Below are 13729 nucleotides of genomic sequence, written 5' to 3'. Positions count from 1 at the left end.
TGAGCCACGGCCGCTGAGCCTGCGCGTCCGGAGCCTGTACTCCGCAACGGGAGAGGCCACAACAGTGAGAGGCCCGCGTACCGCAAAAAAAAAAAAAACAATACACAAACCAAAACCTCAAAGATTCCCCACTAACTCTACTGTTGAAGGCTCTGTGGCTAAGTGCATGTGCTTGTACACAAATAATTCAGCACACTATAGCAAGATGGGAGACGGAGAAGGAAAAGTAGATTGACTGAATTATTTTGCAAATTATAGGTGAATGAAACATTTGGCTATAATACTTTAAAAATGCATTTGTTCCAAACTAGTGGTTACCAGCAGGGAGAAGGAAAGCGGGGAGGGGCATTATAGGAGTAGGGGAGTCAGAGGTACAAACTATCAGGTATAAAACACGCTCTAAGGCTATATCGTACAGCACAGGGAATATAGCCAATATTTTATGATAACTATAAATGGAGTATAACCTTTAAATAGTGTGAATCACTATACTGTACACCTGTAACATATAATATTGTAGAGCAACTATACTTCAATATAAATAAATAAATAATAAAAATTTTAAAAATGCATTTGTTCCTATTTGCAAACATTAGGTCTTTGTATGCCTGCCTGATTTTTTTTAACTACTCTTTTTTTTCTTTTTAAATTTATTTATTTAATTTATTTATATTTGGCTGCATTGGGTCTTCGTTGCTGCGCGAGGGCTTTCTCTAGGTGCGGCGAGCAGGGGCTACTCTTCCTTGCGGTGCGCGGGCTTCTTATCGTGGTGGATTCTCTTGTTGTGGAGCACGGGCTCTAGGCACACTGGCTTCAGTAGTTGTGGCACACGGGCTTCAGTAGTTGTGGCTCATGGGCTCTAGAGTGCAGGCTCAGTAGTTGCGGCGCAAGGGCTTAGTTGCTCCGCGGCATGTGGGATCCTCCCGGACCAGGGTTCGAACCCATGTCCCCTGCACCAGCAGGCGGATTCTTAACCCCTGCGCCACCAGGGAAGCCCCGGCCTGCCTGATTTTTGCATGATTTTTTTTCTTGGTTTCTTTCAGTGCTGCTGCTACCCTGCTCTAACTAGTCATCCCTAGTTTGCCGCCTTCTTGTTCTCCTTTCGTCATTCACTCTGCTCCAATAATAAAAACGCTGATGATCACTGGTATTAATTACAATAAGCCAGCACCACCACGTATTGACGTATTGATAACTTTCTCTGTGCTAAGTATTTCACACTCTTTCTCTCTTAATCTTAACAACACGCTCTGAGGCTGGTACTGTTATTATTTTAATTGTACAGATGTGAAATGAAGGCTTTGAGGCTTGACTTAAAGTAACTCGTCTCAGCATATAAAGCTAGCAGGCAGCAGAGGAGCAGACTCCAGGTCTTATTCTGAAACCCTGCCCAGGAGCCTTGCCCTCCACTGCCTTCTGTGGGCATGTGTGCTCACGTGCACACAAGCAGATCTGCACTTATGAATACAGACCTGTGGGCTCGTATGTTTGCAGCGATACCACATCAGTTTGGGTTTGTAGGTTTAAACGTCATAAGGTTGTCACCATTGGAAACAACTGAAACCATAATTAGGATAAACTGTTCCTTAGTGGCATAATGCCTCACTTTGCCAAGTGCTGCTTCAACCCTCAGGCTGGGATGGTTGGGATTTTCTCACACATTAAGGACTGTGTAAATCAGCTGAAAGAGGCTGTTGAGATAGTGCTGAAATCATTTCCTCTCTTACACACACCTATGACTCTATCTCATCCTTGACCTCACCACCTTTTTTATAAAACCAAGAACCTCCTAAAAAGAGACGGCAAGGTGTGCTCTCATTTGGTCACATGGTGATGAATGGTTTAGCAGCTCTTCCAAAGGGGGCAAGGATGAAGTTCCAGCAAGCCACATTTTTTTAATCCTGAGACTGATATACCCATCTCTGAAGATAATTCATCTGTATCATGCTTCCTACTTAATTTAAGTGCTACCAAAAGAAATACATATTCTTTCGAGTCCAGAAGAAAATCAACATGTTCTTAAAAATGGAGACAAAATGGAAATGAACAATTATTTTCCTTCCAGATGAACGTGCAGAACATTTTCTAATGTATTATGAAACCTGATCAAAATACATTTAATCCATATACTGACCAAAACAAGATTTTTTGGTTACATCACTATGTTATACCTTTATGAGGGTGGTTAAATATTATACTGCGTGGTGGCAATGCAAATGTAAGATGGACAAATCATTTCATAAGGAAAACTGCAATCTCATCGTCTCACTTTGGTTATTTTCAAACACCTTAAAAACTATTATTGACCATGCAGCTTATTGGGGACTTAAAAAATAAAACCTTACATCTGCCAAAGTCAACAGAGCTTTCCGGAAGTCACCAGATGTTTCAGAACTAATTTCATCTCCAAGACTCTTCTTATACACTGAAACCAGATAAGAATGAAATTAAGCCTTGATGAACTAAAAAATATTACTATAAAACACAGAAAAGCTTAAAATGTCAACATTGGCAAGGAATGAGTACCTGATAAAATAAATCTTGTTTCTTCTTTTTTAAAAAAATCTTTTAGTGCTCTTCTGATATGGATACATTCCTCTTGTAACTATTACTGTAGTGTGTGGTGTGATAGATGCACAAGAACAGAAACAACTGCCATTCTGGATCAAATCATGGGTCATTTTATCTGACAAAGGCACTAAGGAAGGTATAGTGAGAAAGCTAGGAATGGCAAGCTGTTAGTTTGCCTTCCAATTTCTATTATGTCCGCCTTCCACAGGAATAGAACCCTGGCCTTAAGCAAGATATAATGTACACAGCTTAAAGACCACATTCTCAGCTCTCCTCTTGGCAGTGAAACATAGGCAGACCTACGTGACATTGCTGGGAAATCTCCTTAATGATGGCTCATGCCAATCTTAGTCCCTTACTCCATCCTACTGCCTGGTGTGTAGATTGATCCCTGGAGCTTGGGCAGCCATCTTGGTCTATGCAGGACTATATCTGAGCGACGGCATAAAAATAAGCAGGAAGGGGCCTGGGTTCCTGAAAGTTTTGAGGCGCTGTCATGCCAGTCCTAGAATTGTCTATCTCCAGACTGCTTCTACATATGAGATAAATAAATGTTTATCTTATTTAAACCACTGTTATTTTTCTGTTTTATTGACTCTAACCCTAATCTTAACACATACAGTTAGAATGTATTATTTCATAGCTCTCAAAAGTAAGAAAGCTTCCCGAAAACATACTGTTTCTCCATAACAAATGCCCACTGTGTGTTCGCATATTTTAGTACTGAATAGTTGTAGCTCCTTTTGCATAGCCTGTGATGTGCAGTGTCCACTGAATTTTAAATCTCTCTTCTGCTCCAACCATGGAGCAGTGATTCTCTTCGAGCCACTGTATACCTGGATGCAGCTGACACCAGGTGGCTATTTGAACTCCACCTGCATCATCCTCAAGACCGCTATAAAATTAGTCATATGAATGCTTGTCCTTTCAACTCAGTAAAAGACAACTATAGAAAGTGATGTGAGATTATCTAATAGCAAGAACTGTGTTGAGAGAGAAATTCTTCCAGGGTGATTTTAATAAGTCTCTTTTTATGAAATCTATAATTTTCCAGAGCAATTCAAGTAAACAAAATCCACTATAAAGACAGATTATTTATCTAAGTAATAATACCATTTAGTAGGCATCACTTTCCCTAATAGTCACGTTATTGTTACATCTCTCCTTCCTTCACTCTATGAAAAAATTTTTTTAATTTAAAAATGTCAAGCCAAAAAAATGAAGCTCTCAATTGTTAGAATTTGGGGAAGTATTTTATAATTTTAGAATTATCTACATGAGTCTCACACAGCCTCCCACGTCTCTCCTCTACCCCAGGTATTTTGCAGGAAACTAGACTAAAAATATGAAAATTATTTCGATGCAAGTTGAAAACTACCTTATGCATTTTGAGACACAATAGGGTACAGAAAAACAGATACAATGTTTTAATAGTGCAGAAGCTGAACTTAGAGTTCTTGATCCTGATTCAATGTTCTCTCATGCACCATTAACTTTAGAATACTGGAAAGAGTTCAGAATTTAGCTCTCTATTCATTTAGGTGCTATTGTATCATTGTAGTGTGTGAGCCACTCAGTATGCCTGGTCCTTTTATGAGGGCCAAGTTGATAGGTCCTCTGATGGATTTCTAATGCATGGGTCACCACTGCACATTACATGATGCCATCACTTTTGCTACAGTTGACTGCATCAGGGCTGGCATCTGACTATAAGTGGCCAGCTGTCTACAAGGTGACCTGGTGGGAGAACTTGGCCCAAAAGAAGGCTCTCTACTAGATAGTGCCTTTCTGAGCCCACTGAATCTTCTCTTAGGGAGTGAGATGTACAGAATTGTTTAAAAAGAGTAACAAAGAAGTGGAAAGACACCCAGAAATAAGGCACAAAACACAAGTCAAGAATAACAGCCAGAAACCATGGGCAAATAGAAACCCTGATTAGACAAACGTCATGTGGTAAGGGAAGAGAAGTTTCTTGGTGGCGTCAAGAACAGTAGAGGCAGAGAGGGAGGGGAAAGAGTCACTAGGATGGAGATGTACACAGGGAGCAATGGACGTCTGATGCTGGGGGAGTGACTAGACAGCTGAGTCCCTAGCTGTGTCCTGAATCTCTGTACAGCTTGGCTATACCTGATTGAGACTACTTCTTTCTTTTACTTCTTGTGTATCATGAATCCCTACTTACCAAGGGAACCTAGATGCAGTTCAATTCCTTGTAGCCTTAGGGAACTTAACTCACACAGATACCAGAGCATCTGGTAACCCTGAACAATGACCACTTGTCATATTTGCAAAACAACAGTCCTAAATGCTAAGACATTCACTTGGCTCTTAAGATCCCAGATCTCAATCTTAAGGATATTCATTCAATGAATATTTGAATTTATCCCCCACTGTTCTGGGCACTGGAGATACAGCAGTGAGCAAAACAGACAAAAATCGCCCCCTTCATAGAGCTTACATCCTAGGGTTGTTTGTACATAAATGCTGAACTCCAGGGAGAATCTTGGGGCCAGTCAACTCAAGGAGTGGTAACTCTTCTAAGAAACACAAGGAAGTAACATAGCGTCTGGGGGTAGAGCCCCTGGATCTGATGATTTTTTTACATGTACATCTTGTTGAACTGAGGGAACCAAATATGTTAAACACCTACAATGTACCCATTTGTGCCCATTATTAAGCAATTATCTCATCTACCCCAAATTTGCCCTTCTATACCTTGTTTTGTGGAGCTGGGGTTGGGACTCTGCAAATAACATTTCTCTTTTATCCCCCATCCTCCACCTCCCTGTCAGTTTCCACCAATGTGGGGGAGTAGAGGGAGATGAGATGGAAGGCAGGAGGAGGAAGGAAGGACATGCTATTATTGGCTTGTGATTCACATCAGTGTCAACCCAGTGACAGGCTTTCACCCTGACAGCAGCAGTTGGCTCCAGGCTCCCAGAACAAGTCACCTGTTTAATGCCCATGGAGGTACTAGCTCCATCCAGCTAGATGAAGGCCCTTCCTCTTCACAGAGATCTGAACTCCAATTCCTAGGGCCTCTCCTCTGAGCCCCTGAAGTACCAACACCAGAAAGTGGTGCCCTCCTCTGAGCTTCTAGTTTCTGAAAATCCCAATCTCTTTCTTTGTCACCCCAGCCTTGAGGATTATACCTCTGAGCTGTGTTTCCCTTTTGCTTTTTCAGTCCTCCAAAAAGGTACTGAAGCAATTCTCTACATTAAATTCGCTCTGTTAAAATACCTAGTGCATTTCTGTTTTTCTGACTAGGCCTCATTAGCATACCAACAATAAAACAGTCACTTACCTATCATTGAGGTATTTACCTTCTAATGGAAATTTCTCAAAGTAACCTCTTTAACACCCATCTGGGGGCCGGTATATCCGTTTTTTTGTACCTTTCCTACCGCAGAAGTTTCCTAATACACAGCTGACCACCCTGATACAAAAACATAGAAACCATGCCTCCCTTAAGGTACTTGGAGGTGGTGACAGGGAGTGGTTGTTTAATAAGAATTGGGCTGGTCTTTGTCCCTGGCTCCTGGAAGGTAACTTCTAAATACTTACAAGTTCCCCAATAAAAAGAATTTAATTGTTATTCATGGAGGGTCCCCTGAACCACAACTGAGTTTATGCTAACAAGATGACTCCAGATGGAGCTTGGTCACACCAGAAAGACCAACCAATGTGACTAAAGGGTTAAGGCTTTAAGCCACATGATATCAGCTGACATCTAGCGGGAGGAGGGGACTAAAGATGAAGTTCAGTCACATGGCCAGTGATGGAGTCAATCATGCCTGTGTAATAAAACCCCACTAAAAACCCTGGACACCACGGATCAAGTGAGCTTCCCTGGTTGGCAGTTATACATGGCTGGGCTGGGAGGGGGATGCACCCCGAAGACATGGAAGCTCTGCGTTCAGGACCCTCCCAGACTTTTCCCTATGCATCTCTTCACTCCACCAGTCTTGATTTACATTCTTTATAGAAAACCATAATTGTAAGTATAGAGCTTTCTTGAGTTCTGTGAGCCATTCTAGTGAGTTATTGAACCTGAGGGGGTAGTAAGAATCTGTTGCCATTTGGTCAGAAGCACATGTGGCCTGGGAACACCTGAGCTTGTGGCTGGTGTTTGAAGTCACAGTAGTTTTGTGGGGACTGTGCCCTTAACCTGTGAAGTCACCCTAACTGTGGGTTGGTAGTGTCAGAATTGCATTGCAGGAGCTTTCTACTGTTTACACAGCTAACAGACTATTAGGGCTTTAGCTAATTATACTGAAACCACATGCTCAACACATCCTCTAAATGGTTCATCTAATTTCCCACACCAAAAATCATGAGTGGCTTTTAACACATAATATGAATATATAATGATTTGAGTGTCTTACATTGATGAAAACGGTTGATTCAATTAAGCAGTGATTGCTGAGAGTAAAATCCACTATAGCTGTAATGTTATAAATGCAAAGCATTAATGCCATTGTTACGTAGCAGTTCCCAGCTCAGATCATATTAAAATTTTCTTCAAAAATCCACAGTCCTTAGCCCATTTTAGAAGGTGTCTTCCTTTTTACAGTCTTGCTTCCTCAAAACCACTTGTGAAGAAAGATTGGTGGGTTTCTGGGAAAAGCAGCATTGGCTCCTATAGGTGTGAACAGGGGTAAAGGTAAGCAGAAAATAAGATCACCTGTATAGTAGGCTTGGCCAATCTCCTTCATCTGCCTGCTTGTCCTGGTGGTTAAGATTTCAATCAGTGCATCTTCACTTGTTCCCGTGCCCTAAGAAGAAAAAGGAAATCTATTTTTAGAACACTTTAAAAAAAACCTAGTTTCATGCATTGCGGTCTTAACATCTTGTTTTCTACAGGTGAAAAGAACAGTTTTTAGTCAATCAACATAAGGTCCTCTATTGCTCTAAAGTGGTTTTCTAATTTTCCATATATTTTAGTATTAAAATAACATGAATCATCTGAAGTTAACCGATATTAAGCTTCTAAAGAAAATGTCCTACTCTAGTGTAAAACTCCTTTGAATAATTCCAGGAAGAAATAGTATAAAGGGAAAGCCTATGTCATTCAGTACCAAAAGTGAGCACTGAAATACGTCATTGTATTTAGAAAGGGCTCTGCAATTCTTTTGAATGAGTCCATACCTATACCAATGCACCTGGTTGGTTAGCATGGATCCTCCTCTTCATTCAGGGAGATTTTTAAAGCCTCAGTAATGTATGTCATGAGCCTAGTTGGTTTGGGGACTAGTGTTTCCTGAGTCTTGGTTTATATTGAGGTCACTGAATCACACTGAGACTTCAACAGAAGCCATTTACATTAGGACTTGACCAGATAAGGCCAACGTAGCATAAGAAAAGAGGATGAATTCTGTCCCTCTGTGACAGATTCCTAGTTCCCCCCCAATAGCTCTCCTTTTCAAATTACTTAATTATTTATTTATTTTGTTAGTTACTTGTGGGCCTCTCACTGTTGTGGCCTCTCCCTTTTGTGGAGCACAGGCTCCAGACACGCAGGCTCAGCGGCCATGGCTCACGGGCCCAGCCGCTCCGCGGAATGTGGGATCTTCCCGGATCGGGGCACGAACCCGTATGCCCTGCATCCGTAGGCGGACTCTCAACCACTGCGCCACCAGGGAAGCCCCCAGTTACTTATTTTTAAATAAACTTTGTTTGGGTTTTTTGATTGTTCTTCTTTTTTAAAATTTTATTGGAGTATAGCTGATTTACAATGTTGTGTTAGTTTCAGGTGTACAGCAAAGTGATTCAGTTATACATAAACATATATTCATTCTTTATCAGATTCTTTTCTCATATAGGTTATCACAGATTATTGAGTACAGTTCCCTGTGTTATACAGCGGGTCCCTGCTGGTTATCTATCTTATATATTGTAATGTGTGTATGTTAATCCCAAGCTCCTGATTTATTTTAGAGCGGTTTTAGGTTTAGGGCAAAACTGAGAAGATCCAGTATCTCTTTTATCTTCCTTGATTAGTCATAGAACCCCCATTTTTTAACTTAGCACAAAGCTAACCAAATAAAGACCATATTTCTCAGCTTCCCTTAGAGCTAGGTTTATCCATATAACTAAATTCTGATCGATGGAATATATGTGAAGCATCACATACAATTTCAGAGAGTCCTTAAAGAGAAAGGATGAACACGTCTTTGTCTCTTACTCTTTACAGTTGACTGCGATAAAGATATAATGGCTGCATGTTGAGCTGCCATCTAGCCAAGAAGCGGAATCTACAGGCTGAGGATGGCAGAACCTCAAGACTGAAGGTCTGATAATGATGGTTTCATGATACCCAGCTCTGGGCTGCTTCCTTTGGAACTCTTTTACATAAGAGGGAACCATTTCTAATCCTTGCCGGCGAATCTAATTCTTACCATTTCACCTGCTAAACTGTCCCCCATGTGGCAGCCATAGAAATACACTGCTGAGATTTCATGTCAAGAGAATATACTGCCAAGAAGGTAGTTAGTTGGCAGCCTCCAACTGCCACACCTTTGGATCTGTCACACAGTTCACACTAAGGTCATGCTCTCTCCAGGCTGCTCTCAGCCATGACTGCGCATGGAAGGGGAACTGGAGCTGGGCCATTCCTGCCCCATGTAGGACCCTCCAAAGGGCACACTTTGCTCAGGGGCTCCCCATCAGCTTGCCATGGCTTTCTTACAGCAGCACTACAGACTGAGGCTCTTCCCATCTGAGCCTCATTCTGTCCCTCTCTCCTTTCACAGGTGTCAGTCCTGTACTGCAGTCAGAAGTTTCACCCCACCTACACTGCTCTGTCTCTTCTTTATCCTTCACAAGGATTTCCCCCAATAAATCTCTTGTACATTTAATTCCATCTTGCCATCTGCTTCTTGGGTGCCCACACCTCTTCCACAGAAAAGAAAATAACTCCTGTCTCTGATGGGAAGGCAGAGCCTTGCTTCAGACCTGGACTCCTTCCTTTCCCTCCTTCCAGTCAACAAGTATGTTGAGTACCTATCTCACTGCAGGCTCTCCTCTAGGAATAGAGGAGGTTCCTCGAGTGATGAGGTTCCCTGATATGATGGAGGTTCGCCTTTTAATTGGATGGAAAAAAAAATACATAAATCAACAAAACACCAAATACGGAAAATACCAATATGTAAAACACCAAAAAATTAACAAGATAATTTTAGATAGTAATAGATAGCAATTTAAAAAATTAAACTGAGTGAATTAATAGAAACTATCTGGAAGAAAATCATTCCTGAGGGAAAGAACGTCACATATAAAGACCTCAAGATAGGAATAAGCTGAGAATGTCCAAGGAGCAGCGAGAAGGCCAGTACAGCTACAGGACTGAATTGGGGTGGCCGGCAGTGGAGGAGAGGGTGTGCTGATCAGTTTTATGTGTCAATCTGGACAGGCAACAGTCCTCAGTTATTCAATCAAACAGTAATCCAGTGCTGCTCTGAAGGTATTTTGTAGCTAAAGTCCATTATCAATTGACTTTAAGTAAGGGTGAGTAAGGTACCTTAGATATTCTACGTGAGCCTAATTCAGTCAAAAAGACTTAATTAAGAGCAGAGCTGAGGCTTCTCTGAAAAAGCAGAAATTCTACCTGTGGGCAGGAGCTCCAGCTTGTGCTAAGAGTTCCAGCCTGCCCTTCCTAACAGCCTGCCCTACAGATTTCAGATTTGCCTAGCAAGCTGGATAATCGTGTAGCCAATTCCTTGCAATCAGTCTCTTACTCTATACCTTCTGCCTACTGGTTCTGCTTCTCTGGGGAATCCTGACTGATACATAGAGAATTTTAAAAAGCCGCAGAGATAGACAGGAGCCAGACTCTGTTGGGTGATGATAAGGAGTTTGGATGTTCAGTAGTCAAAACCATTGGAGACTTATGCAGGTGAATAGTATAATCTGATTCTAAAAGTAACTTTATACAAATAATTTTGGCTATTCTGTGGTGAATGGATTTGAGGAGGGCAAAAATAGAGGCAAAGGGACCAGTTCCGGGGATATTGATATGGTCCAGTCAAGAGATGATAGTGGTTGAACGAGAATGAAAGCAATGGATCTGGAAGGAGGGACATGCACACATTTTTGGTGGACTCTGGAGTGGAGCTAATGGGCTTGTTGATAGATTTGGGAGCTTTGAAGCGTGAGAGAAGGTAAGGGATCAAGGATAGTTCTAGGTTTTTTACCTAAACAATGAGGTTAATGATGGTGCCGTTGACTCAGTAACAACAAAATAAAGAATCTGACACCTCAGGTCAAAAAACCGAACAAAATTAGGCTCTGACCATATTCTTTCAGGCCAGGAACATGTGGGCTTAAAGTTACACAACTGCTTCCCATTTCAGGGTTGTTCTACTAATTGGAGAGCACAGAATCTCCAAATCCATCACGTTTACACCCATATCTCAAGTGTGCACCAGAAGAAAGTCACTCTTTCTGATAATCAAGTGCTGGGCAGAAACAGCTTGTGTAGGTCTCATACCTTCATGGATTTCTTCAGCTGTTTCGCATCAAACACTGCCGGTGGGGTCACGAGGGCCACCATGAGACACTTGAAGTGGCCAGAGAGATCACCCTTCAAGTCATCTTTCAGTTCCTAAAATTAAAAAAAAAAAAAAACCAAAGAGAAAAGTATGAAATACTTCTCCTTTCTCTTCCTCCAAAGTCACCTAGTGAAAGATGAACACGAATGTATGAATTCAGACAAAAACATGCCCATCCACAGGAGATAAACAGAAATGGTGAAAATATTTCTATGGATATTAGTCTGCATTTTATGATCCCTTCCAAAATGTTCTGTTTTATACACGGTTTTCTGAAGGGAAGCCAGTGAAGAAGGTTCTTTGAGGGCCACAGATAGGAACTGTGTATTAAAATGCATTTCCCAGGCCCTTGATGCTCTCAATGCTTGGGTTGGGGTGAGGGAAGAGGAAGGGGAGGAGGAGCCCCATAATTCACACGCAGCTTCACTGGGAGGTGCTCTAATCCTGCCTTGCTTCTCGGTAACTGCCAAAGAGTTATGAAGGGAAAAGGGGAGGGAAGACAGTGCTTGGTCATTTGCCTCTGATAAGAGCGTGGAACTAGGAGGCATCAAAAGCAGTTTTCTGGCAACAACAACAGGGGAAACCCGAAATGTGGTAATAGGGGGACCTTACTTATCGATGCTCTCCTTCAGCAGTGTTTTCATACATTACGTAAGTACGGTCCATCTCCCCTGCTTGAAGGCAAGTAACATGGTTTCCATTTTTAATATCCAAAGGAGTGTTACTGAATAATTATTTTTCCTGCTCTTGATTATTTTCAGCCCTGAAACAGAGGCTGGAAGCCTCCCAGACTGCTATGACAATGTGGGTACAGACCAACATCTTCCATGACACTTGGGGGCCCAGCAGGGGCATGCTCCTGCCAAAACAAATGGGATGGAGCCGCTGTAGTCATCATGGGGTGGTGTTTCCTCTCCAAATGCTAAATTCCACCCCCATCTGTCCTCAACCCAAGACTTTCCAACTGAATCTTACTTCACATGCTCTCATTCTGTCCCACTGTGAGACATGGTTGTCACCCTTCAGCTCCATCCTTCCTCCATATTTTGGAAATCCTGAAAGGCCAATGGATCACTCACAATCCCTGTACGTGAGTATGCTGCCTTGCCCAGAAGCTTGGCAATTCAGTTAAGTTGACAAAAGTTTACGGGGCGCCTGCTCTGTGTTAGGCACTTGATTGGTGAGTTAGACACAATCCTTACCCCTAGGACATTACTCCCTAATGAGAAAAATAGAAATAGTCAAAGTTAAATTTCAACCTAATATGTTAAGTATCTAATAAAGGGAACACAGAGAAGGGTGTCTTAATGGAGCTCAGGGGCTCGGAGAACACTGTCAGGTGATGCCTCAGCTGCCTTGGATGGTCACTACACACTCTCAATTCTGGACCCAACAGCCTGACTGCTTTGTGTTTCCATCCTTTCCCCTACACAGTTCATTAGCCACAGAAGCTAAAATAATCTTCAAAAAATATACATTAGGTTATAGTATTTCCTTTCTTACAAACCTCCAGTTGTTCCCTATTGTTCTTAGAATAAAATCTAAACTCTGCACCAAGACCCCAAGGTCCAGCATGTTCCAAGCCTCTCTTCAACCTCATCTCTTCCCTCTGTCACCCTTTACTGTCTATAGTCCTGCCATATTAGAACTCTTCCTGTTTCTTAAGTACTCCCAGCTTGTTTTTGCCTCAGGGCTTTTGCATTTGCTGGACGTTCTGTCTGAAATGCTCTTCCCCAGATCAAGCAGAGCAGAAGCCCGAGTGTTGTTTAGTCTCCACTGAGAGTAAGGTAACAACCTGTCACTGACGTTTCTTCACCACATGATCTAAAGGAGCCAATTCACCAGTCATTCTCTAGCACATCATCCATTTTAATACTTTCACAGCACCTACCAATATCTGAACTGGTTTTATTTATATATTTATTATTTTTCTAATAGAATGTTAGGTCCATTAAAGAGAGGAGGCTCTGCTTTTTATTCCAGTGAATCTCCAATGTCTAGAGTATCTCCTGACATAGAGTAGTACCCCACTCCTGACACACAGTAGTTTATTACTGAACAAATAAACTGCTTGGAAAAGACACACAAAATGTTCTTGAATAGTTCTGTATAGTTTCTGGTACTGAAGAAATAGTCACCTGCCGAACAAATTTAAAAAAAAATAAGTCTATAATTACATAAACATATTAAAGCTGGAAGAGAAATTAAAGATCATCGAAGACAGGATTTATCAGATAATTGATCAGATAATTCTTTATTGTGGGGGACTGTCTTGTGCACTGTGGGATGTTTAGCAGCATCCCTGACCTCTACCCACGAGACACCAGAAACATCCCCCCCCTCCCACCAGTTGTGATAATCAGAATGTCTGGAGACATTGCCAAATATCCCCTGGGGAGCAAAATCATTCCCAGTTTATAGCCACTGATCCAAGGCAACTCTCCTTATTCAACAGGTGAAGATAACTGAGGCCCAGAAAGATCAAATAACATGTCCAAGGCCATTCAGACAGTTAAGGGAAAAGACCAGGACTCCTATTCCAGGCTGTTGACTGGATACCTAGGGTACTTTCTGTTACACTTGGCCTGAAACAAAAGATGCGTGGGCAT

General features: G+C 41.8%; 1 protein-coding gene across 3 annotated transcripts in view; it reads right to left on the bottom strand.

The window, feature by feature from the left end:
- The window catches only part of ANXA3 (annexin A3), a 54827-nt gene that overhangs the window by 14739 nt on the left and 26359 nt on the right, over positions 1-13729 (bottom strand). For all 3 annotated transcript variants that reach the window (XM_007107188.4, XM_007107187.4, XM_007107190.4), the window contains 3 exons: positions 11060-11173; positions 7256-7346; positions 2346-2425 (listed from right to left, as the gene is read on the bottom strand). In XM_007107188.4, the coding sequence (XP_007107250.1) occupies positions 2346-2425; positions 7256-7346; positions 11060-11173 (285 nt within the window). The remainder of the gene's footprint in view (positions 1-2345; positions 2426-7255; positions 7347-11059; positions 11174-13729) is intronic.

This window comes from Physeter macrocephalus, chromosome 7 (genome assembly GCF_002837175.3).
Source record: "Physeter macrocephalus isolate SW-GA chromosome 7, ASM283717v5, whole genome shotgun sequence".
Lineage (NCBI taxonomy): Eukaryota > Metazoa > Chordata > Mammalia > Artiodactyla > Physeteridae > Physeter > Physeter macrocephalus.
This window is presented reverse-complemented; position numbering and strand designations above follow the sequence as displayed.